Source organism: Equus asinus, chromosome 5, assembly GCF_041296235.1.
Source record: "Equus asinus isolate D_3611 breed Donkey chromosome 5, EquAss-T2T_v2, whole genome shotgun sequence".
In the NCBI taxonomy this organism is placed as follows: Eukaryota; Metazoa; Chordata; class Mammalia; order Perissodactyla; family Equidae; genus Equus; species Equus asinus.
In genome coordinates, this window is record NC_091794.1 from 85047693 (window position 1) to 85073564 (window position 25872).

The following is a 25872-nucleotide window of genomic DNA, read 5'->3' on the forward strand; positions in this document are numbered from 1 at the left end:
TTTCTTTTAAATATTTCAATTTTGCAAATGCACTTTTAGTTTTCCCATAAGCATTTTCACCTTCTCCACTTTTATCTAATCTCGTCTTGTTTCTTTTTCTTCTCCACCTGTTTACCCTTCCTGGCCTTCTGCTCCTATTTTGTGGAGGCTGTGTTTTCTTTCATCTCCTCAAAGATGCCAAACAATCTCCTTACTTGTTCCTTTGACTGTCATACTAAATCAATCTTAAAGGTCTCTTCCCCCGAGTCTTCAGAATAATATTCCTGTTGGCTTATTCTGATATATTTTTTCATATGCCCAATTTCTTGATTTTTTTGTTTACTTGTTCTTGAACAAGGACCTAACTCGTGTTTACCAAAAAACCCAAGATGTGTGAATTGTCCTTTGGATGGCTTTGTGAGGCTTTTGGCTGAAAGTAATGAGAAATCTCAATCCAACTGACATTTAACTAAAACGATTTCTTGGCTTACCTAAGAAGAGTAGAGTTGGAGTTGGGTTAACTCAGCAGCTCGATAGTATCCTCAAGGACCCAGGTTCTTTCTCTCTTTCCACTCTGCCATCCTTATCACATAGGCTGGCTCCCTTATGGTGACAAGTTGGCTGCAGCAGCTCCAGACATCACATCCTTATCATCCAGAGCAGAAAATGAACTGTTTCTTACCTGTAGGTATCTTTTAAAGAGCAAGAAACCTTTTCCAGAATCCCTCTTCCCCTTAGCTGATTTCTCCTTCTGTTGACCAGAACTGGATTATAGGCCCAACTCTAAACCAATCATTGGCAAAGGGAATGAGTGCACACAGATATCTTAGAACAATCAAAATTAACCTGAGTCATCTGCGGGGGAGACAATAGACCCTGAAACAAAAATTGGGCTCAGCCAGCAAGGAAGGGGGACATGGCTGTTGAACAGGTTTCCAATAGCGTCTGCTGCACTGCTGGCCCCGCTTGGGTGCTGGCTGAAACTCATCACAAATCTACAGCGGGAGAGCAGGTGTTGGGCTCAGCTTTTAGCTCCATTCTCAGGATTTATCAGGCTTTCATCTAACGTATCTCTGTGGGGCTGAAATGGAACCTTCTCCTACCTCATATATCCTGGCCGTCTGATGCTTTCAACAAATGAAGTTCAAAAAAATGACATTCCTAGCCCCTTCCTATCCTAGGAGATGTGCCATCTCCTAGGATGCTTCATCACTCCTCTCCCCTTTGTGCCCATGTCTTTTCTGGGAGCTGCCATCTCCAAGTGGGTTTAGACTGAGAGGCACTCCGGGAGGACAGGGAAGGACGCTTTTCCTCAAAAGCAGCTACGCAGTAGAGTGATGGCTGTGCATTGTCCAGTTGACAAAGACCTTGCTCTTTTTTAAGGGTCAGACAGTGGAAGGAAGGATAAAGGACCTTTCAAGTTATTTTGGGGATGGGAGGCAAATGTCACTCTGTGGGCAGCATAGCCTAGGGGTTCACTACAATTGCGCTTTTCAATCTAGTTCCTCTGGCTTTATCAGAGGTGGAAATATGCCACTCCACTCCCCCTCCCCATTCTGGCAATCAGCTGCCAAGACTAGTTTATGCTGATGTCCTGGGTTTTCAGCTCTTTCTGTCTCTTTGTGTTTTAATTGGAATTTGGGAAAGACTGGAGGTGGGGGCTGGAAGATGGATACCATTTAAAACTGGAAGCCACATTCATGCACTTTTCAAAGAGCGAGCTCCATACACCCTGTCTCCCCTTCCTTGGCCCATCGCCACCTGATATCAACTTCCCCTCCAGCCCGATCAACTTCTCCCCATTTTCCCCACCCCCAGCCCCTGAACCACCAGTCTACTCTCTGTTTCTATAAATTCAGCTTTTTTAGATTCTACATACATTTTAGATTCTACATAGATCTTTTAGATCATACAGTATTTGTCTTTGTCTGGCTTATTTCACTTAGCATAATGCCCTCAGGGTCCATCCATGTTATTGCTAATGGCAGGATTTCCTTCTTTCTCATGGCTGAATAATATTCTATGGCTGAAATATATTCCAAATATATATATATGTATATTGTATATACACAATATACATATTGTGTGTGTGTGTGTGTGTATATATATACATACACCACATCCTCTTTATCCATTCATCCATCAATGGCCACAGGTTGTTTCCATGTCACTGCTGTTGCAAATAATGCTGCAATGAACATGGGGGTGCAGATATCTCTGTGAGACAGTGATTTCATTTCCTTCAGATATATACCCAGAAGTGACATTGGTGGATCACATGGTAGTTCTATTTTTAATTTTTCAAGAAACCTTCGTACTGTTCTCTGTAGTGGCTGCACCAGTCTACATTCCCACCCACAGTGCACAAGGGTTCCCTTTTCTCCACATCCTCGCCAGCACTCCTCTCTTGTCTTTTTGGTGATAGCCATTCTAACAGGGGTGAGGTGATATCTCATTGTGTACCACATTTTCCTTATCCATTCATCCATCAGTGGGCACTTAGGTTGCTTCCGCCTCTTCGTCATTGTGAATAATGCTGCAGTGAACATGGGTGTGCAAATACCTCTTCAAGATTCCGTTTTCAATTCTTACATCCAGAAGTGGGATGGTTGGGTCATATGGTAATTTTATTTCTGATTCTTTGAGCTCCTCTGTACTGTTTTCCATAGTTGCTGAGCCATTTTACATTCCCACCAATGGAGCATAAGGGTTCCAGTTTCTCTATACCCTCACCAACTGTTGTTATTTTCTGTTTCTTTGATCACAGCCATCCTAAGAGTGTGAGGTGATATCTCATTATAGTTTTGATTTGCATTTCTCTGATGATTAGTGATGCTGAGCAGCTTTTCATATTCTTCTTGGCCATCTGTATTTCTTCTTTGGAGAAATATCTATTGAAGTCCTCTGCCCATTTTTTAGTTGGGTTATTTGTGGGGTTTGTTGTTGAGTTGTCAGAGTTCTTTACATATTATGTGTATTAACGCCTTATCAGATGTATGGTTAGCAAATATTTTCTACTATTCCATCGATTGCCTTTTCGTTCTGATGGCTGTTTCCTTTGCTGCACAGAAATTTGTGAGTTTGATGTGGCCCATTTGTCTATTTTTGTTTTCATTCCCTGTGCATTTGGTGTCATATCCAAGAAACCATTGCCAGATCCAACATCATGAAGCTTTCTCCCTCTATTTTCTTCTAGAAGTTTTGTAGTTTCGGTCTGGCATTTAGGTCTGTAATCCATTTTGAATTAATTTTTACATATGGTGTAAGGTAAGGGTCCAACTTCGTTCTTTTGCATGTGGCTATCCAGTTTTCCTAACACCATTTGTTGAGGAGATTTTCCTTTCCCCGTTGTGTAGCCTTGGCACCCTTGTCAAAGATCGTTTGACCATATAAGCGAGGCTTTATTTCTGGGCTCCCTATTCTGGTCCATTTGTCTATCTGTCTGTCTTTATGCCAGCCCCACACTGTTTTGATTACTGTAGCTTTGTAATATGTTTTGAAGTGAGGAGGTGTGAGGCCTCCAGCTTTGTTTTCTTTCTCAAGATCATTTTGACTATTCATGATCCTTCGCGATTCCATATGAATTTCAGGGTGGTTTTTTTCTACATTTACAAAAAATGCCATTGGGATTTTGATAGGAATTGCATTGTGGATCACTTTGAGTAATATGGACATTTTGACAATATTAAGCCTTCTACTCCGTAAACATGGATGTCTTTCTGTTTATTTGTCTCTTCTTAAATTTCTTTCAGCTGTGTAGTTTTCAGTGTACATGTCTTTGTAATTTCTTAAATTACAAAGTTTTCAGTGTACAAGTCTTTCACTTTTTTGGTTAAGTTTATTCCTTAGGTTTCCTTCTTTTTGATGCTATTGTAAATGGAATCGTTTTCTTAATTTCCTTTTTTGCATTATTCATTGTTAGTGTATAGAAACACAGTTGATTTTTCCTTGTTGATTTTGTGGCCTGCAACTTTGCTGTATATCTGTTTACTAGTTCTAACAGGTTTTTTGGTGGAATCTTTGCGGTTTTCTACACATAAGATCATGTCATCTGTGGAGAGAGGTAATTTTACATCTTCCTTTCCAATCTGGATGCCACTTACTTCTTTTTCCTGCCTAGCTGCCCTGTCTGGGACTTCCAGTACCATGTTGAACAGAAGGGGTGAGAGTGGACATCCTTGTCTTGTTCCTGATCTTAGGGGGGAAAGCTTTCACCCTTCCCCTGTTTGAGTAAGATGTTAGCTGTGGCCTTTTCATATATGGCGTTTATTATGTTGAGGTAGTTTCCTTCTATTCCTAGTGTGTTGGGTATGTTACCTCTCGACCAGATCATTAGAATAGTTAAGTAGTCTATCCTCCTGCTCTCTAATGTCTCTAAACATTAAAGAAAAGCATAGTATTTAAAAAGTATAAAAAGAAAGTGTAGAAAGAGCCCGGGGAATTAGAACCAACCACCATGAGGTGAGCTGGAGTGTAGGGGTGGGGCAAACAGCAGGACACCTGGCCCTGTTCCCCTCTAGAGCCACTTAAGCCGAGAGCTGCGGGGGTGAGAGGGGCCTCGCTTCCCTCTGGTCTCACAGACAGTACCCCTCAGGCCCCGCCCCTCAGGGGCGTCTTGTCCCACCCACAGCCCCTTCGGCCACACCCTCCGCCTTGCCTAGCCCCGCCCCCAATCCCGCATGCCCCGCCCTTCCAGCCCCACGACTGTGACCCACAGTCGGATCTGGATCCGGAGCCCCACGTTACTTACTTTCAGCGCCCTGGGAGGAGGATGAGATCCGCAGGGACCGAGTGGAGCCCCAGAGTGTGTCCCTGTCGTGGCGGGAGCCCATCCCTGCTGGATCCCCTGGGGCGAATGGCACGGAGTATGAGATCCGATATTACGAGAAGGTGAGTCGGTCTGGGAGGGACCTGGGGATGCGTTCCCGGCTGTGGTCTGCCCCAGCTGGCCGCCGGCTTCCTTTTCTTGACAACCTCCCCCCAGCAAAAGTCCTTTCTTTCCAACATGTCCACGGGCCTCCTAAGTGGCCTCCCAGGCTTGAGGTTCTTCCTGTCCCCTCCACGCCACGGACTCCGCTGCTCTTCCTCTTTCCCTCAAGTCTCATTTGTCCCCACCAAGTCACCAGTCACCATCTCCCTTTTCACCACTTTTGCCTAGTGTTTACAGTTGGCAAAGAGCTTTCTTTGAGGGCTGATCCAGATTTTGTGTGGCTGAATCGTATACATACAGTTTGCAACCCTTTTGAAGAAAAAGAACGCAGAAATAAATTGTTTCCAATTTTAGAAAACCGTATGATGCGGGAGCGCACATTGCTAGGTCGGGTGCTGTGCTGGAAAATGTTTAACAACTGGCTCTCCAGAACAATGAATGTGTGATTATTATAATTTTATCGATATAAAGGGTGTGTAACATCATTTACAAAAAATAACCAGAAACATACAGTGCTCCTTATTGTAAACTCCGCATAGCCAACTGATTCTCATGGATACTTTTGCTGATTTTTGCTGACCTTCTGTATCTGTTGTCAATCATTGGTTGCAGTTCAGCCATGATTTGACAAATGGAGTTGCATCCCAATCCACTATCTCTTTTCCCCATAAATTTATTGTCTTTGAATCTGATGTGTAATCTACTGTTGGACCAGAAGTATTGCTGGAGTCACAGCGCTCCTCATCTCAACTTCTCTCTGCTCAGCAGTCCAACCTCCTCTGCAGAGGGCCTTGCTCACCACGCATCACAGCCGTCGAGGTTGGCCGCCTTGCTCCTTCCTCCTCCCCGCCCCCAGCCTGCCCCCTCTTGTAGGTCCCGCAGCCATTGCCTTGCTGTCTTTCAATGGGTTGTTCAAATGCTTGGAAGGGAGATTCGGATTGGTCCAGCCTGGGACAGAGGCTGCCCCGATTCCTGAATCCCATGAGCAAAGAATTAGGGCCACAGGGTATCGGGGAGGTGCCCTTGTTGGGGCTGGGGTGGGCAGGGGCAGAGACGAAATGACAGCAGCATCTCCAGTACACACCATTATTAGATGTGTTGGAGGCAGCATGATGTAGAGCACAAAGTTGGGGACCTGAAGGAATTGAGAAGGTGTCATGCTGACCCTCTCCTATAAAAGGAGATAGAAATGCTGCTGTGGGGGCCGGCTCCGTGGCCCAGTGGTTAAGTTTGTGTGCTCCGCTGCGGCGGCCCAGGGTTTGGATCCTGGGCGCGGATATGGCACCGCTCGTCAGGCCACGTTGAGGCGGCGTCCCACATCCCACAGCTGGAAGGACCTGCAACTAAAATATACAACTGTGTACAGGGGGGTTTGGGGAGATAAAGCAGAAAAAAAAAAAAAAGGAAGATTGGAAACAGTTGTTAGCCCAGGTGCCAATCTTAAAGAAAAGAAAAAAGAAAAAAGAAAAGAAATGCTGCTGTGAGGGTGGTAGGAAGTCAGCCTTCTAAAGGGTCTAACACGGCAGCTGGCAGTGGGTGGGCCTCCGTGACAGCTGTCCCTGTTCCACTCTCCAGTGGGGCCGTGGGTGGGCCTCTCCACCCTGGCAAGCCCAATTCCTTTTCTGTGAATCTGTGCCTTGCAGGACAGTTGTGAAAATCAGGTGACAAGGGAGAAGGAAGAGCTTGTAAGCTGACTGGGCGGGTGCCAGGGCTCATTTTCTTATTCTTTCCTCTGAGGTGTCAGACCTGCTCACCCCCTGGGCTGCCAGGCCGGGATGTCCATCCTCCTACCATCCCCAAGAAGGAGGACTTAGCCCTTTCTCTAGAGTTTCTCTTACTCAGAGGTGGGCCTGTTCTCAGCCACAAGTACCAGCAGGTGTGGGTGGAACTTGAGGTGGAAAAAGGGGTCGGGGAGCCTATGGAAGAAACCTGTGGAACCCCCCCAGCACCACTGGAGTCAGGCTCTTCCACCCAGGCCTCACTCAACCAGGGGACTTCTCCCGCCTCCCTGCTCCTTTTCCCTGTCATTCCCCCAGGAGCGTGGGCCTGGCCCTGGACCTCACTTCTCCGTCCCTCCCCAGGGTCAGAGTGAGCAGACTTACTCCACAGTGAAGACAGGGGCACCTGCGGTCACCGTCACCAACCTGAAGCCGGCTACCCGCTACGTCTTTCAGATCCGGGTCGCCTCCCCGGGGCCTTCCTGGGAGACCCAGAGCTTCAACCCCAGCATTGAAGTGCAGACCCCGGAGGAGGGTAAGTGGTGTGTGCCCCTGGAGAGGGACCGAGCAGAGAGAACCCAGCACGGGCCAGGGCAGGGAGACAAATGGGGCGGGGGGTTATCTGTGCAATTAAAGGGGGCCTGTAGAACAGTCTAATCACAACCCAATGAATCACGAATTCAGAATCCACCCTCTAGTGCCTATTCAGTGACATGAGTTAGATTGCGTGCCTGTTGTGGGGGAGCTCACAGGGGCGGGGTTCATGAACAGCCCAGGACTCAGCCGGTGGCTCCCTGCCTCTCAAGACCTCCCATGTCTTGTGGCAACATCCTGCTTCCCCTCCAAGATTCCTGCTATTTTCTTGGGAGGAGCTTTAGTCTCGCATTCCCTTCTGGCTCGGGAACTCTTGTTCCTGTTCTGCTTCCTCCTCCTGCCACCATACAGACTCAAGCGTGAGATGCTGGCCCTTTCCCCACTAGGCCTTAGAGTGGGAGACACACTCCAGTGAAGGTTGAGGGCCAGGAAAGGGACTGCCTGCAGCCATAAGCAAAGCGAAACAAAGTGAGAAGTATGCGCTCTCGATGGGTGAATTGTAGGGTATGTGACTAATTTCTCAATAAAGCTGTTATCAAAACAAAACAAAACAAAAGCTGAACATTAGACCTCTTGATCCTCAGACAGCTCTGGCTTCTCCACGGTATGGCTCTCCCCTCCCCCACTTCCTTCCCCTGGCGCCTCTTGTCCCCACCCCACCCACCCTCACGCTCCCTTTCAGGACGGAGCAGAGCAGTTTAGCTGTCTCTCCTTTGTTGTTTCGCCTGCTGCTAACCCAGCCCTCAGGATCTCACCTCTATCTACCCCGAGCAGCTCATGAAAGTATTTCCCTGGACAAAGGCAGTTCCCCCTAAGAGGCATTCTGGTGCCAGCTGTCAAGATAAGAATTCTTTCCAACCTGCTCCATGAGTCTAATCCGAGATAGGACGAGCTCCGAGCCCAAAGGGAAGGGGAGATAAACTGTTAAAGGAGTTTGAGTTCTGGGAAGGGAGACAGCACTTCTTGCTCGAATGCCTGTCTGTGCCAGACCTCGGCCAGCTGCTGGCAAGAGGAGATTACAGCCCTGTCTTGGAGGCTGGGGAACATCTGACTGCGTGGAGATGGGCAGGGGAGGCCTTTTGGGGAGAGGGAGCATCTGAACAAAGGCTACTGGGTTTGGCTGGAGTGAGGGTGGCGGAGGTAGGAGCTGGGGCTGTTAGCTGAAAAGGGTTGATGGTTTCCATTCCTTTGGTACTTCTCAGTGAGTAGACACTGCTCCGCTCCCCAGCCGCCTCTGCTGTGGCTCTGGCTAAGGGGGAATGGAATACTTTTTTCAGTGAGCTGGGACCCCAAATCAGGATCATGACAAAGGATCATGGTTCACCACTGTATTGGTTATCTAGTGCTGTGTAACGAATTACCCTGAAACTTAGTGGCCGAAAACAACAAACATTTGTTATCTCATGGTTTCTGTGGGTCAGAAAGGTGGGTGCAGCTTAGCTAGGTGCCCCTGGCTCAGGGTCTCTCCCAGGCTGCAGTCAAGGTGTCCATGGGGTAGCAGTCAGCTCAAGGCTTCAGTAGGGGGAAGCTGCCTCCCTACTAGGTTCTCGCTGGCTCTTTGCTGGAGGCATGCGGTTCTGTGCCTCATGGGCTTCTCCATAGGGCTGCTCAGAACACAGCACCTGGACTCTTTCACAGACTGTGAGAGAGTGAGAAAGCCAGAGGGTGCCCAAGACAGAAGCCCCAGTTTCCAGTAACCTAACCTTGGAAGTGACATCCCATCACTTTTGTTGTATTCTTTTCATTAGAAGCCAGTTACTTTGGCCCACACTCAACGGGAATGAATACCAGGTTGTGGGGAATCCAGTGGGCATCTCAGAGGCCACCTACCACAACCACCCTGTCTCCATCCTCCATTTCCATGTCCACATGGACACCTCATTTCAAACGGTCCTTGGAAACTTCACCCCCTTTCTGCCCCAGCCAGACCCTGGTCCCTGTTCCCCACCTCTGGAACCACGGGCTCTGAAATCCCCTCTTGGACCCTGGCCTCCTTGGCCTCTAACTCTCCCTTCCTCTTCTGTCCCCCCTCACTTGCTCTCTGACATCCTAATAGCATCTCCCAGGCCCTCAGCCCCTCCCGGCCCCACATCATCTCTACCAGCCACCTCAGATTCTCCCAGCAGAAATACTCACCAGCAATGCCAGCCCTCATGCCCTGGACGTCTTGCTGTACCTGCCCCGCTAGTCCCCAGACTTGGGCCGTCCTCCTCTGTCCCATGCCAAGGCTGCCTGCAGAGGTGTAGTTTCCTAATCTCAGTTCAGTCTTCAGGGATATGCAACATTTTCCCCATTCTCAATAGTTACCCTAAACCTTTGCCTCTCTCGAGGACCTCCCCTCCATCCCTGCTCCCAACCCAGCAGATACCCTATTCCTTTCCTCTTGGGCAGGCTCTCTATCCATTGCTCCCTGGCTCCCTGTTATGCTCAGGATAAAGTCCATACTCCTTGGCCTAGCATTCAAGGCCCTCCAGGTTCTGTCTCCTCCCCCAGTCCTCTTCATCCTCTGCCCTCCAGCTTCATAGCTTGCCACTCTCTGCCTCCATACAGTGTTTTCCAGCCGCGTGGGATGACTTGCCATTTTCTAGACCCAGCACGTGCATCTAAGCATCATCAACAGCCCTTTCAATCTTCCAGGGCCAGTTTAGATGGCACCTCTTCAGCAAAGACTTCCTCACTGGCCTTAAGAAGAAATTATCATGCCTCTGCTCAGCTCTGCTCATTTCTCTGTTTCTTTTTTCATTCTACAGTTAAGATTTTTGTTTCTGTCTCCCCCACTGATCTGCACACTCCTCCAGGGCAGGGATTCTGGCTCATTCATTGCTGTCTCTGGCACATATGTTGGATGGATGGTTGGATGGATGGATGGATGGATGGTGGATGGATGGGGCTGAGTGCCTTGGGTCCTCTAGGCCCCTTCCCTAGGGGAATAGTTCAAAGCAGAGGCTTTTGGAATCAGGTTCAAATCTTAGGTTCACCATTTGTTAGCTGTGTGACCTTGGGAAAATCACATAACTTTTCTCAATGTCAGTTTCCTCAGATATAAAATGGAGATAATAACACCTTACTGGCTGGTTGTGATGATAAAACAGGATGATTTAGTCAAGGCACATGGCTTAGCGTCTTGACTGGAGTAAGTGTGCGTTAAATGTTAACTCATTATTATTGGTGGCGAATGGTCTGGATTGGGGCCGGAGAGCTCAGACCAGGGGCCATTCCCCCCACAGAGCTACCTTAAGTCTCTCATGGCCCATCTGAAAGACAAAAAGGGAGACCCAGGCCTGCCTGTCAGAAGCCCTGCCCCTGTCCTTCAGAGCTGGGCTGCAGTGGAGATGCCCTGCCCTGGGAGAGAAGGAAGCTCGTGGGACTCCAGATGCCATTGTGGCTACTGGGGCTGGCTTGGTCCCTCTGCTGCTGGGAGGCAGGGCTGAGTGCAGAGGGGCTGCAGGAATCCTGCTGTGGGATGAAGACAGAAGTCTGTCCTGGGGCTCACCCAGGAGCCTGGTCCTCTGCCTGCCTCAACCTCATGGTTTTCCTCCCAGCTGCTTCAGGGTCCAGTAACCAGAGACCCGCGGTCGTCGTCACTGTGGTGACCATCTCAGCCCTCCTCGTCCTGGGCTCTGTGATGAGCGTGCTGGCCATTTGGAGGAGGTACGTGGCTGGTCCCAGCCCGGCTGGCCCCTGGTGGGTTGTGTCCCTGTGCATGTTAACGTGCGCTCCAGGCACCTGTTCCTGTACCTGCAGTTGCGCACCTGCAGATTTGCATGTGCAAGCACACTGCTGTATCGACACAGGCATAGCTAGCGTAGCCCAGCCCCTCCCCTCCCCCTGCGGCAGCCGCTCAGCTCAGCCGCCCTGGGATGAAGCGGATTTAGCTCCTTAACTCATTAAATGTTAGAAGGCATCACTGAGGATGGGACCAAGCTCCGGCTGTTCCAGTGTGATTAGGATTCTCCTGAGGCGCTCAGAGACCCCCAGCCCCTGCCCCCAAGGGATCTTGAGGCCCTTGAACACAGGCAAAGGGAAGAAAGGCAGAAATTGTGTTGTGTATATGCATGTGGGAGGTGGGAGGACAGGGAGGGGAACTCATAAACCAGAACCTGCCCACCCCCAGCAGAAGGAAGCTTGCAGACAAGTGGGCAGAGAAAGGAGATGGGAGGAGGGGGAAAGATGTGGAGCTTAAGTCTGGCTCAGAAAAGATTCCAGTCCTTTTGCATGCAGTAGAAACCTCGTGGCATGTATTTCCCCCTTCTCCCAGGGCCACACTCTGCCACATGCAGAGGCACCCTCGGCGGGTACCAGGCAGGGGCTGAGGTCAGAAGACGTGGGGGGTTGGAAAGCCCGCATGCGATGGGCTGGAGCAGGGGCAGCAGAGGAGAGAAATGGGCTGGCCGAGGAGCCACATCTTAGCACGTCTCAGCATCCAGGAACTGCCTGTGGGCTGGACGGACAGGCGCATTCATTCGGCACTGACTGTTTTCTTGGCCTTGAATGAGGCACTGAAAGTGACTGAGGAGGGCCTGTTGGAAAAGCAGGAATGGACAGGCGCTGGGAGCACCTTGTCCTGGCTGCGGGCTTAGGGGCTTAGGGAGGCAGAAGGAGGAAAGGGGAGAGGTAAGTAAGGAATAGCTCTCAGGCAGAGACTCTGCAGGACAGGAGCAGCTGCCCGGGAGTGCCTTGGACACACACACTTCTGCACACGGGCAGGCCGAGTAAGCCAGGGGCTCAAAATCAGATGGCACCCAAATGGGGAGAATCAGCGGACTAGTGCTGATGGGCACAGAGGCGAGCTCCTCCAGCATGCATGTCCCAGCTCTGCAGGCTGTAACAGCTCTCGCACCGGTCCCCTCCTCTCCGAGTCTCTGGAGTGCCTGCTCTGTGCACTGGTCCCCTCACTGCACTCTCCCTCCCCCGTCCACGCCAGCTCACCTGACTTCTCACTAGAGGGTGTTGTCCAGTGGAAGCTTCTCATTTCCTCTTAACCCTGCGCTCTCTTTTGTTCCTCCCTCCACTCAACCTTGCCTCCTTCATCTCTCCTGGATGTTCCCCTCATTAAGCCCTGTCACCACGCTGGGCGACTTCAGTAGCCATTGGACGACCTGTCCCACCCCTTGGCCTCTCGGTTCTTTGACTTGCTCATTCCCGAGGACCTTCTCTCTGTTCCACCTCAGCCTCCCTCTTCCATATCCTGACACGGACCTGACCATCACCCCAAATACCTAATCCAGTTCTTCGACTTTTTCCTGCAGACTCCCTGCCCTTGCAGCTCGCTCCCTCAGCCACGTCTGGTGCACCTGCTCTGTAACCGCATCATTAGTGCCCCAACTTCTCCGCGCCCATCCTCTCCCTCCTTTCGCTCCAGAGGGGGTGCTGTCCTCCTAGCAAGGGCCAGCCCATCCACCTATGACCCGAACCCACGCCTTCTTACCATCTCAGGAACCGTTACTATTTATAAGGTCCCCTCTCCCCGGCACAAGAGCTAACATTTATGGAGTGCTTAGTAAGCTCTTTGCAACAGTGCTATCAGCGGGCCTGGCTTTCTCCTGATTTTATTAAAGAGAAAACCGAGCCACCCGGTCCCACAGCTCCTGAGGACCCAGGAAGCCCATCCGTGCAGTGAGGTTCAGGGCCCACACTGTTAGCCACATGTCGTGACACTTCATCCTATGGGACAGACAGCTTTTCTCTCCTTTCTCATCCACATCAAAACGGGATCACCTGTCCCCAACCTCCCTCAACCCTTCCTCCTCCAGCCTTCACGGGACCTCTCCCCGCTGCTCCACTGTTTCTTTCCTTGGTTCCTGTGACTTCACCAGCCCAGATTTCTCTTCTCTTTCCTTTCAGCTTCTCTGGGGTTGTTTTGGGAGCTCCTCTGTGGCTTCCTTCTCCTCTACCAAATCTCTGAATGTTGGGGGCGCTCAGACTTGTTCCTAGTCCCACTCCTCAGGCTCCATCCTCTCCCGGGCAAGGCCTACAGCTCTGCATTTGTATCTCCAGAGCAGCCCTCCCTTCCAGACTGCAGACACACACACATCCAACTCCGTCCTCATCCATCTGCCCTCTTCTCCCAGAGGCCCTGCCCACACAAAGGTCGAAGTGTGAACTTTCCTCTCCCCATCTTGGAAAATGGCACCCCCGTCAATGCTGCCGGGCAAGCCAGAACCCTACGAGTCATTCCTGCCTTCTAGTCATCTCCAAGCGCTGTGGCCCTGTCATCTAAATGTCACTCAAGTCTTCTCACTTTTCTCCATGTCCATGATCACCCCATAGCCTAAGCCACTGCCATCTCCTGCAGGGACAACAGCAGAAGCTCGAATGATCTTTCTAAAATGCAGATTGAATCCCGGCATCCGCTGCATAAACCTCCCCCCACCTCCACCCCCATCCCCGCTCGCTCCCGGAATAAAAGCCAAAGTCTTTATCTGGGCCGGCAAGGCCCTGCCTCAGGGGGCCCTAGTGCCAGCCTGTGGCTTTGTGGACTGATGCAGTGCTGTGGTCCACGGCTGCCTGTCTCCAGAAGCCATCCCTGACGGCCCTGGATCAGGTCAGGGCCGTCTGTTAACGTGCTCCCCCAGTGCCCACCCTTCTCCCTTGCTTGGACCTGTGAGTGGCCTTGTGTACCTCTCAGTGATTGTTTTCCTGTCTCCACCGGAAGCTGCCCCGGAGTTCAAGGTCTGCCCAATTGGTTCACCTGTAGCAGGGGGCAGCTTGGGCTTCAAGTCAGGACTGTGGATTTGGGTGCCTCTGGCATTGCAAGAGTGTTGATTGTGTCTCAAAGTGAAAATAACTATGGACGCTGATGGGGGTGAGGGGTGAGGTCTGGGTCTAGGGCTATATGTGTGCTATGGGGAGAAGCTTTCAAACCCGCAGGACAAAAAAGTCCCTCTCCTGGGGCGCAGACCTTGTCCTTTTGAAGGGACACCGCCCTGGGTGCTGGCGACATGGGGAGGGCTAAGGCAGCCTGGCTCAAAGGATGACTCTGCACCTTCCCAGGCCATGCAGCTATGGCAAAGGAGGTCGGGACGCCCACGATGAGGAGGAGCTGTATTTCCACTGTGAGTCTCCTGGGCCTGGCTCCGGCGGGGCGGGCGCGCCCCTACCTCTCTCCTCTACCCTCTTCCTTGCTGCCAGGACCACTGCATAACTCCCACCCCTCCAGCCATGGAGGCCTTTCCTCAGGTCCAGCTCTTTCTCTCTCTCTGCGTTCCCAGTCAAAGTCCCGACACGTCGCACATTCGTGGACCCCCAGAGCTGTGGGGACCCGCTGCAGGCCGTTCATCTGTTTGCCAAGGAGCTGGATGCGAAAAGCGTCACACTGGAGAAGAGCCTCGGAGCAGGCAAGAGGGGCACCGGGAAGCCTCGTCCATCTGGGAGCCCCGCCCTCTCTAGAAGCCCCGCCCCACCCCGCCTCTCTCTTGTAAGCCCGCCTCCACCTCCCCAAGTCCCGCCTCCATTCTGGAAGCCCCGCCTCCACCCCAATCCCGCCCTGTCTACCAAGCTGGACCTCTGCCTACCAGGTTCCAGGGATGGGGCTGGCAGAGGGAGCCTGTGACCCTGCCTTCCTACCTTCTCCTGGTCCCCAAGGCCATTGAGACCTCTCCATTCAGGCCCTTTCAGACCTGGTCTCTGCAGACTGCCCCTGGTGGGAGTTTAGTCCCAAGCCTTCATGGGGCAGTGGAAGGGGTCTTTGCAAGCTTGGGGACCATACATAACCTGAGTTGTAGTCCTGGCTCTACCACTGACCAGCTGTGTGACCAGGGGCACGTCCATCTGTCTTCTGCTCTGAGCCTCGGTTTCTCATCTGTAAAATGGGCGTGATCTCGGCCCTAGCCGGAGCTGACTTGGGGACTTCCCAGCACTTCACACCAGGCCTGGCTCATGGTGGGTGCTCGCTCTCTACGATCAGTCTCCTGGCTCCCTTCTTCTTGTCTGCAAAACCTCAGCCCCGGTGCTCAGAGAAGCAGCCGCTCTCACTGGAGCCAGACCTGCTGGACAGAGGCCAGGAAGGGGCAGGGCAGCAGCATAGATGTCACCCTCCTCCTTCCTGGGTCACAGTGGGCTTTGATAGCCGTTGATGCACTGTCGTGTGCCACATCCTCTCTTTGAGGCTTTGAAACCTCCTGCTGAGGCAGGTGGGGAGGAGTCCCATTTCACAGAGGAGAAAACTGAGGCTGAGGGGGAAAGAGAGGAAGCCCACGTGACATTGCTAGTACCCAGTTTACCAGGATTTGAACTCAGGAGCTCTGAGTCCCAGGCCAGAAACGGCCCGCCATCCCAAAGTCGCTTTCTCCTCCGTTCCCCCTGCCCGGCTTGGCTGGGGGGTGGTCTCCAGTGGGCTGTCTGAGCTGCTGTTTCCCCACAGGGCGGTTTGGGGAGCTGTGCTGTGGCTGCCTGCAGCTCCCTGGCCGCCAGGAGCTCCCTGTGGCCGTGCACACGCTGAGGGAGGGCTGCTCCGACTCTCAGAGGCTCAGCTTCCTGGCCGAGGCCCTCACCCTGGGCCAGTTTGACCATAGCCACGTGGTGCGGCTGGAGGGTGTTGTGACACGAGGTAAGGCCCGGTGCCCCTCAGGATGGGGCTGGAGAGGGCGGGGTGAGAGGGGAGTGCTCTGTGCCCCCAGGCCCTTTTCTCAGCCATGAAGGGCACCCCTTAGCCGCCCAGCCTGGAGAGAAGGCCTCAGCTCCTTCACTGCCTCTGGGCGGCCTCTCTGACCCTGAGTGACCTTTCTGATTTGTAGTGACGCTCTGGGGGGTGGACCGTTTGGACCTTGGTGATCTTTCTTAGCTAACTTGCTACAGCTCTGACCTTGGCCTTTGTTCTCCTACAGATGTTTCCTCTTCTGTTCTCTGGCCTAGAGTGTCCTAGGTGGGCAGGAGGGTGGCGAGACTGGGGAAGCTTGTTTCTGGCCATCTTGCCCAAGGCTGGGGCCCGGGTCGGGGGAGCAGGTGTGCACGCAGAGGGGAGCAGGCAGCTTAGCGTGTGTGTTCCCCCTCCCTGGGCACAGGAAGCACCTTGATGATTGTCACTGAGTACATGAGCCATGGGGCCCTGGATGGCTTCCTCAGGGTGAGTGGCCTGGGCCCCGGGGGGCAGGGGGACTGATGACTCTTATTCTTCATCCCTCACCCTTCTCTTTGGTGGGAGAGTGTTGGCATCATGCCCTAAAAAGGTACCCACTGGCCAGGCTGACCTGGTGGGTCACAGGGCACACTGAAGCCCAGAGAAGGCCAGCTGACTCCACTGAGGTCACACAGCACCAGGAGAACTGAGTGTGCAGCCCAGCCTTGGTCTCCTCCTCTCCCACAGCGGCATGAGGGTCAGCTGGCGGCTGGGCAGCTGATGGGGTTGCTGCCCGGGCTGGCGTCGGCCATGAAGTACCTGTCGGAGATGGGCTACGTTCACCGGGGCCTGGCTGCCCGCCGGGTGCTGGTCAGCAGCAGCCTCCTCTGCAAGATCTCTGGCTTTGGGCGGGGACCCCGGGACCGAGCAGAGGCTGTCTACACCACCATGGTGAGGAGTCCCTTCCCCCGGGCGAGCCCGCCCCCTCCTCTGTTTCCCATCAGATGGCACTGGAGCCCCCTTCTTCCCACTTCCGCCCCCTTCCCTGCTGTGTCAGGGTCACTCCCCCAGCCTGCCAGTCCACCTGACTGGTCCCGAAAAAATGTCAGTGTGGGTGTCATCCCTGGTCAGTCCAGACGTGCAGCCGGGAGGATGGCAGGTGGGGCTGGGGCTCTGTGGGGTGGGGAACCCTGGATGTGACCCAGTCCCTTCTTGCCCCTGACCTGCCCGCTCACCCTCAGAGTGGTCGGAGCCCGGCCCTATGGGCCGCCCCCGAGACGCTTCAGTTTGGCCACTTCAGCTCTGCCAGTGACGTGTGGAGCTTTGGCGTCGTCATGTGGGAGGTGATGGCCTTTGGGGAGCGGCCCTACTGGGACATGTCTGGCCAAGACGTGAGTGACCTGTGCCTCCAGCTCCTTGCCTTCTGATCCTGTTGCCCTCTGACCTCGGGCTCCAGCTCCCTGATGGCTGCCCGTTGCCCCTTGACCTCTTAGTCCAAGGGCCCTCTTCACTGTCTGCTTGCTTCCGGTCCTGCCTGGCCACCACCTGAGTCTTCCTTGGGATGGGATGTGTGTGCGTCCGGGGGACCTAAAGCCTCCCATGTGCCCGCCCACCACCCCCCTGGCCCAGGTGATGAAGGCCGTGGAGGATGGCTTCCGGCTGCCGCCCCCCAGGAACTGCCCCACTCCCCTGCACCGACTGATGCTTGACTGCTGGCAGAGGGACCCAGGTGAGCGGCCCAGGTTCTCCCAGATCCACAGCATCCTGAGCAAGATGGGGCAGGACCCAGAACCCCCAAAGTGTGCTGCGACCACCTCTCCCAGGTACAACTGACACCTCGCTAGTCTCAGGTACATTCCCATGCATCCCCAGCTGTCCCGGGTCCAGCCGGCCTCTCATGCCTCCCCGCATGGCCTCCCACGTGTCCCAAGGACAACTGCCACACCTGTTCTCCCCCACCTGTCTGGGTGGGGCTGCTCTCTCAGCTGCCCCAGACAGACCTAATGCATCCACCTACCTCTGGCACAGCTAACCTGCATCCATCTTAATCACTTCCACTTGTCCTGGATTTTGCCCCACATCTCCCAGGTACAATGCCCACTGACTGGATAAATACATGTGCTGATAGTTCTAACAAATTGGTAGTTCCAATAAATAAGTAAAATTAGTATTAGTTGTCCCAAATATGGGTCGCTTCCCAAACTATCCTAGGTGTGTCCTGCCCCGAGACTGTTCCAGGTACTCTCAGTGCCTTTAGCTGGCTCAGGTGCAACCCATTCTCCAGCAGCCTGAGTATCTCGAAACCACCACCTGCTCTGAGAATGCCCAGCACCCCGAGTGAGCCGGGAAGACCTGGGGCGCAGTTGCCCTCCCCTTCTCCTGTCCTTTCACAGCTGGCCTCTCCTCGGAAGAGTGACCAGGTCCAGGCACCAGATCTCTGCTGTCCACTGACCACAGCCCCTCTGCTCCACAGGCCTCCCACGCCTCTGGCGGACCGTGCCTTCTCCACCTTCCCCTCCTTTGGCTCTGTGGGCGCGTGGCTGGAGGCCCTGGACCTGGGCCGCTACAAGGACAGCTTTGCTGCAGCCGGCTATGGGAGCCTGGAGGCCGTGGCCGCCATGACCGCCCAGTGAGTCTGAGGAATGTGGGGGCCTTGCCCCTGCCTAACTGGGAGGCCCAGCCTGTCCTGATTCTAGGCCCTTCCCTGTCCAGCCAAGGGGAGGGGGCGCGGAAAGTGGGGTTGAGCAGCCCTTCTTCGCAGGGACCTGGCGGGCCTGGGCATCTCATCGGTGGAACACCGGGAGGCCCTCCTGAGCGGGATCGGTGCCCTGCAGGCCCGAGTGCTCCAGCTGCGGGGCCGAGGCGTGCAGGTGTGAGCCGCCCGCTCTGCCAGCCCTGACAAGGACCCGCCAGCTGTGCTCCACCTTTGCAGAAGGGAGCACACTCTTCCTCCACTTGGGCCCCGAGCTGGTTTGGGGCCACAGGCCCCCCATTTCACTGCCTACTCCTCCCATTTTCCCCAGTCTGAACATCTTGGCTGACTCAGTCCCCTTGGAGAAAAGGTCCACATCCCTAGGGAGGCCCCCTGCCATAACAGTGGGAGGACATGCAGGGGCTCAGAGACTGCGGCAGGCTGGGGCAGGGAGGGGAGGCATGGCTTCAAATCACCCAGTTCATGCCCTCTGTCTTCCACATGCACTGGGTCTAGAGTCTACCCCAGTGGGTACCCCATTTTCCCACAGACCCATTGGCCAGTGTTCAGCACAGGTCCCTGATGGATGGGCTCCCATTAGACCTAGCAGTGACCACAGCTGCTTGGCAGCCCATCCCAATGGGCCCCGGAGGGCCAGGGTCCTCAGCTCCCTGTGCTTGGGCTGCACCCTGTCTGGTCCCAAGGCCCAGGTGGGCAAAGGTGGTGCTGAGCCCAGAGGCTGGACCCAGAGGGCCCCAGACTCAGGAACTGATCTCTGCTTCTCCTGCCCTTGGGCTGACAGTTCAGGGTGAGGGTGAGGATCCTGGCTGGGCCACTCAAGGTCCTGGTGCTCCCCTGAGGCCCCACAAGGCCTCCCCTTTGCATTCCTTTTATAAACTCACTGGCCGGGACATCTAGGAAGAGCATGAAAAGAGAGGTTTTCTCCCAGGGGACCCAAGAGCTTGGCTCTCCAGCCTCAGGGATGGTGAAGTTGTGACTCTCAGAGATGGGTCTTCTCTCTCTAACAGGCTGGTCCCAGCCTCACTGCACAGCTGGGAAACCAAGGCCCAGTGAGGGGTCAGGGGACAGAACCCATGTGCCCAACTCTCAATCCAGGGATGAGGGGGTCCCTGGGGAGAGTCCTTGGTCCTGCCCTGTGACACCAGTTCTCCTGAGGTAGCCCAGGGGTACTCTGAGGTGACCCTTCTTGGAAGCTCTGTTCCCTGGGTACCCACCGCCCAGCCTCCCATGGAGCGCCTTCTGCCTCTGGCGGCAGTGGTTTTCTGAGCTTACTCCAGAGTTCCTCATCCAGAAGGACTTCCCAGAGGCGGTGGTGGCGTGAGGCCAGGGCTTTCACAGGACAGCAGGAAGGCCGCTGATCTGGATAGGGCCACAAGGGTGGAGTTTGTCCAGGTCCCCCCCGACATACGCCTGCTCTGGGTTTGGCTCGGGGTGGGGTGGGAGGGGAGGGGAGGGAAAGAGGGACGAGGGCTGCAGGAAAGGGATGAATGAGACAGAGACTCAGACTAGGTGGGGAGGAGCTCAGGCACCAAGGAGTACGACAGGGGTGCCTTCCAACAGTGCCCAGGGGCCCATGGGACACCTTGGGGTCAGTGGGCTCGAGGGGCAGATGGACATTCTCTCGGTCTGTGTGTTTGGAGGGCTGTCCTGGCTGAGGGGCTGGCGCATCATTGAAGAGGGCCTGGAAGGCGGGGGAGGGTTCTTTCCTTAGCGTTGGTGGAGTTTTCCGCAGGGCAAGATGGAGGGCCCCAGACAAGAGGAGACCAAGCGAGGGGCCAGCATGAGGAGCCTGGAGGCTGGGGGATGCAGTGCATCTTCAGGGAGCGCCCCATGGTGGGGGATGGTGTCTCCCAGCAGTGCCTTTGGCCTCGCCTGCCAGCAGCAGCTCTTCTCTCCTTGGAGCACCCCTGCTGCCCGCTCCCCCATCTCCTGAGCACCTGTCCCACCTCAGTGACCTGGGGGTCCTGGGGAGACCGAGAGAATGCTTCCACCTTTGATGGGGCTGGAGGGTCCTGTGCCAAGTGCCTCCAGGCTCTGTCCACCCTCCCCCCACTGCGGGAAGCCTGGAAAGGACATGGCATGCGGACCAGCATCCCGTCTTGGGTGGAGGGAGCGTCATCCTCATATCTGGCTTCATCAGTCATGCTCTAAGGTCAAAGTCCCCTCCCGTCCCGCTCTGTTCTGCAGAGGGGCCCTGGCTGTGTTGGCAGGACTTCGGCGTCCAGGGTAGACCTCGCCTCCCCTGAGGAGTGAGGTCCCAGAATCCAGGGGGGTCCCAGGCCTCAGCCTGCACAGGTGCCGGTGTGATGCAGGCTGATGGCTCCCTGGGAGCCCTCCACAGATCTATTTTTATATGGGAGTTGTTCACTGGACAGAGGGAGGGGGCGTGCGACCCCCCCATCACCCCTAGCTGAGCCCTTCCAGGGAGGGGAGGGGCCGGTTGGGGAGGTGGTTCCTTGGACTAATTCTGGAGATGTTTTTATATTTCTCGGGTTCTATATGCAGGACAAAGTAATAAAAACTTGTCTGCGATATGGTGTCTCTTTCAGTGACAAGTGCTTAACCATTGAGTAGCTTGTGTGGGAGGATTTCTGACCCCCCGGGGAGTTTTCCAAAGCGTGTGCCTGAGATCTGTCTGCGTAAAGAAGAATTGGGCTGTCCCTGCTCTGAGAGATCTCCCAGTCTAGTGAAGGACACATTTAGGAAACAGGTGACAGGACAATGTGATCAGGGCTACCATGGGGTGAGCTCAGGGTGGCCTGGGAGTGTAGAGAAGGATGTCACCCAGTCTCAGGAGCAGTAAACCAAGGAAGGCTTCCCCAAGGAGGAGGCAACCCTCCAGCGGCGGTGCCATTCCCTGAGACAGTGTCTGGGGAGGGGAAGCAGGTTGGGCAGGGATGTTGGGGGAGGGCAGGAAACGACGAACTGGGTTTTGGACGTGTGTTTGAGATCTCGTGGGACGTGCAGGCAGCGATGTCGAGGAGTGAGGTGGATGCTGGGTCTGGAACTTGGCACAGATCAGGGCGAGGGGCAGAGCTTTGGGGGTCATTGGCTCACAGGTAGGGGTTGAAGCCACAGGGAGGAGGTCCCCCTGGGCTACACTCCAGAGCGCTCTCCTTAGCTCGCAGACGGCCATCTTCTCCCTGTGTCTCTTCACATCGTCTTCCCTCTCTACCTGTCTCTCTGTCCAAATTTCTCCTTTTTAGAAGGACACCAGCCGTGTTAGACTGGTCCACACTGGCCCAATCTCATGACCTCATTTTAACTTGATTACCTCTGTAAAGACCCTGTCTCCAAATACAGTCACATTCTGAGGTACCTGGGGTTAGGACGTCAACATACAAATGTTGACGGGACACAATTGACCCTGCAACAGTGACCTTAGTTGTGGGGGCAGAAGGCGGATGAGAGGATTGGGGAGTGGAAACTGGGGATCTTTTGCTGCAAAGGGAGGAAGGTGGGATAAGACGGTGATCAGGGCAGAGCAGGGGTGTGGGCTGAGTCCTGGAGCACTGCCTGAGCACTCCCGTGTGCGGAAGCACACACACGCATGTGCGCGCACACTCACACCACACGAGCCCTCGCTTTTCTCGGCTTGCTAGAGCTCCTGCTCTCCCCGGCCTGGGCTGTTCGTGTTGCTGGCCTGGAAGAGGTGTCGGATTTTCTTCTTAGTCCGAGCCATGGGAAACGCTCAGTGCTGGGGGCTGGGTGGCTGAGTGGCAATAATTAACACCCCTTCCCTCTCCTCCTGTGCTTAGAACCAACTGAGTCCTATTCATTGGGACAGATGGAGAGCAAGATACCAGTTCTTTGACTGGAGAATGTTGCTTACTGTGTCTCTTCGAATCTAAGATGCCACTGAGTGTAAGATGTACCACTAAGGAACATCATAGCCAATTAAACTATGTCATGCCATCTGGTTGCAAGATGCATCCTGATTTCAGAGATGTTAAAATGTGTAAAATGTACATCTTCAATAAGTTAGATGTGGTGTATTGGGGGCAAAGTGCATTTGCCTTCATTTCCCTGAATTAGCCCCACCCGGACGCACAGTGAGCTGGACAGCCACCAGCCCCCCACAGGGGCAGAGCTGCCCGACCCCGCTTCCCGCATGACCAGTGTGCACCCTTCTTGTGGGCGGGCAGACCTGCGGGAGAAACCACATGGCACCGATTCAAGCAGGTTATTCCTTCTGTCCCCTAATCCCATTAGGTAAGTCCCTTTTGCCCCACGGGGAAGAGTGAATGAGTGGTTTGGCGATGTCAGGGGTGCCGCTCTGCTGAAGTCTGCCCCGGCAGAGGCATGCAGCCAGGGCACGGAGGACCCCCCCCCCCCCCCCCCCCCCCCGCCGCCAGCACATAACACAGTGCCTGGCACACAGGAGGTGCTCACGAAATGTCATTATTAGCAAGATGTGAGGCCCCGGGTAGACGTGCAATATGTGGTTGGGGATTGAAATGGACGTTTCTGGGCAGCAAGGCTGCTGACCTGCTTTGACAAGGCGTTCGCTCATTCAGTGAACACGTACCCAGCGTTGACTATGGGGCAGATGCTAGGAAGTCAAGACCTCCCTACCTGATGGGGGAGTTGGTTAAGTAAGCAGTGTGAAAGGCACCCCAACAGGGATAAATCCTAGGGGTGGTGGGAACCCAGCAGAGGGCTTCTTCCTGACCTTGTCCCTGGGGCGGTGTGAGAAGCCCCCAGGGGAACACCGCCTGGTGCGTTCACTGCCCTTATTAACCAGTGACTGACTTCTGGACTCAGCTCCTAACATCGCCCCCATCACACTGCTCAAGACACGAGTAAAATTTACCATACGGCATCCTCTCTTTAATTCTCTTTGTACCCTTCATCATTTAAACCCAAGTGTCTGCCAGTATCTTGGAAAAACCCTGCTCGTCTCCTCAGGATGCATCCCACCCCATTCTAGTAGCTGAGCCCCCTGGGGTCTTGGGGCAACAGAGAGAAGTCAGAAGCCGTTTCGGTTCAAGGATGACCTCACGACACCTACCAGGATCTTGGGGGCAGATTATGGGTATCTCAAGCCTCACCCCAAGGAATATGTTTTGACCAAGACTGCTCACATAAGTTTAAAAGAAAAACCAAAAGACCCAAACCAAATTTGCCTCCCCGTTGGAAACACCTCACGTCCCCTCCCGACCCCTCCCGGTTCGGCTACATCTTGCCCCTTCTCCCTCCACCTCACTCCTTCACAGTCAGCCGAGGGACTGTGAGGAGAGTCGAGTGAGCAGGTTTGCAGCGTGACCTTTCATCCGATTTGAAGGGGTGTATCCTTGGAGATTGTCATGTGTCTCCATCCTGATGGCTCTTGGCACGTTGTGACACACAGCAGGCACTGGTGGGCACTGAAAATTTGCAGATGGGGAGCTGAGCTCTTCCTGGTAGCTTGGTGCCAACGGTGAGTTATGTCCTCCACCATATCCATCATCTGAGGATCAGAAAAGGCCAACGACATAGACCCTAATATCAACAAGGGGAGAGGCGGAGAGAGGGACGATGGCAAAGTGTCGAAGGCGAGAAGTGCAGGTTACAGCTGGCAGGGAGGGGAGGGCGGGGGACTTGTTCAGTAGGTGAGGGGATGAGGGGGTGTGGGGGGGAGGGGGGATAAAGGGCGGGGAAATGCCTAATCCTGTCAAGGGAGAGGCACCTTAGCCAAAGCAAACTGGAGTCCAGACTCCCGCTAAGTGGGGAGCTCAAGGGAGAGCCGAGTTCTGATTGAACGCTCAGTGTCTCCCACTCCTTCCATTTCTGAAGCCACCCGAATTATCTGCTACCAAAACCTTCAGCATATCTATGTCATGCTGAATTTTAGGGATGGGTCAACAACTGTCATTCTGTAAATTAGAAAGACACTTATCGGAGCTTGTGCACATGCAGACATGGAGATGTCCTCTGTTTTGCAGTGGAGGTAAGCCCTGCATCGCTCTGCACGCTCGTCACAGGTGGAGATGGCTATAGTAATTCCTCTGAGCTAAAAGGTATATCTCAGGCCGTGAATAAATGTGAATAAGAGCTGCTTAGGCGAGGTTTTATCACCTCCCTCCCCACAACCGCTCCCCTCCCAAGTACTAGCTCTTCATATGAATAATGCTTCCTAAGGCAATTCATTAGGAATTCTCTCAACAGGAGTCCCAAGCAGGGCTTTTGGAAAGATGAGGCAGCCTGTAGGGCAAAGAGTGAACCTACTGTTGACTGGAGCTCTCGGGTTCTGTGGAACTGCTTCAGGGGCCCTGGTGAAGGGGACTTCAGCCCCACCCTCCCTTCCACCCAGAGCAGCTCTGCCTTTATTTGCTTTACACACAGCAGAGGGCACACAGCGAATTGTGCAAAGGGACCAGGCAGGTACCAGAGGGGAGAAGTAACCTAGTAGGACGGCTTTGAATGGGGAGAGGATTCTCTAAGGGCCAAGGAAAACTGCTGCTCGGCTCCAGCTGACTGTGGCCTGTGTGGCCACATCTTATTTTTCAGAGGCTAGCAATCATTTTTGTGAAATCTTGCAATTTTTAAATTGTTAGCAATTTGAAAAAACAAACAAAATCCAAACAGAGCAAAAGTTTGTCTGTGGGCTGGCAGTAAGATTTAAATTTTCTTTGCAACATCCCAGCCCAAGCCTTGATAGTTCAACTCATGCTTTAAATCCTGGCACGGGGAACTCATTACCTTCCAAGTCAGCGCCTTGTATGGAATGGACTGCTCCATCTTCGTCACGTGACTGGCATTTATTGAGCGCCTGCCATATACCACGTTTCCTGCCATTGGGTTCATTCAGGCGGTAGTGCAGATGCAGATAGAGGGCGAGGGGCTCCGGTCAAGCACGTCAGATCCCGAGCGCTCCCGATGCCAGGCTCTTCTCTGCACCACACCAGGCCATGAGGGAGAAGCGAGGGGCCTCGTGTGTGGTGACTTCGTTACTTGAAAAAAGTAACCTTTACTCCAAATGCTGTCATTGAGCAAAGTCATAAACTGTCACTGCCAGATGAGCTGACCTAACAATGACCTGTCTGTTTTCTCTTCCACCGTTAGCTCCGTGTCGACCACTTTCAGCGTAGACAGAATTCTGGGAAGGCAGATTGGCCAGATCTCCCCTGGAACTCTGGGCAGTGAGAAGCACGATCATGGAACCACGGCGCCCCGCTCTGTCCCTGGCCAACGAGGCTTGCCCGTGCAGTAAACCATAGACACCCTAAATTTTGTCCTCCCAGACGTAAATTTCTAGCTAGTCCTATGAGTAATGCTTCCCATGAAAGAAGGAGTTGGGGGAAAACTTCCAGGGGTAAGTTACTATGCCTTGGATCTGGGGGTGAGGGCCCCTCTTCAGAGGTCAGAGAGAGCCTGCCTGAAGCAAGGTGCCCCCACTCCA

General features: G+C 53.9%; 1 protein-coding gene across 2 annotated transcripts in view; it reads left to right on the forward strand.

Annotated features, from left to right (window-relative positions):
• EPHA10 (EPH receptor A10) overlaps nt 1–21023 on the forward strand; it is a 37097-nt gene extending 16074 nt beyond the window's left edge. The window contains exons 6-17 of one of the 2 annotated variants that reach the window (XM_044770374.2): nt 4736–4869; nt 6991–7162; nt 10764–10872; nt 14215–14276; nt 14433–14558; nt 15584–15769; nt 16224–16285; nt 16526–16729; nt 17020–17169; nt 17408–17601; nt 18252–18407; nt 18540–21023. In XM_044770374.2, the coding sequence (XP_044626309.2) occupies nt 4736–4869; nt 6991–7162; nt 10764–10872; nt 14215–14276; nt 14433–14558; nt 15584–15769; nt 16224–16285; nt 16526–16729; nt 17020–17169; nt 17408–17601; nt 18252–18407; nt 18540–18654 (1670 nt within the window). In that variant the 3' untranslated portion in view covers nt 18655–21023. Of the gene's footprint in view, nt 1–4735; nt 4870–6990; nt 7163–10763; nt 10873–14214; nt 14277–14432; nt 14559–15583; nt 15770–16223; nt 16286–16525; nt 16730–17019; nt 17170–17407; nt 17602–18251; nt 18408–18539 lie in introns of those variants that run through there. The other variant, XR_011503473.1, reaches the window with a different exon arrangement.
• Nucleotides 21024–25872: the final 4849 nt, after the last annotated feature.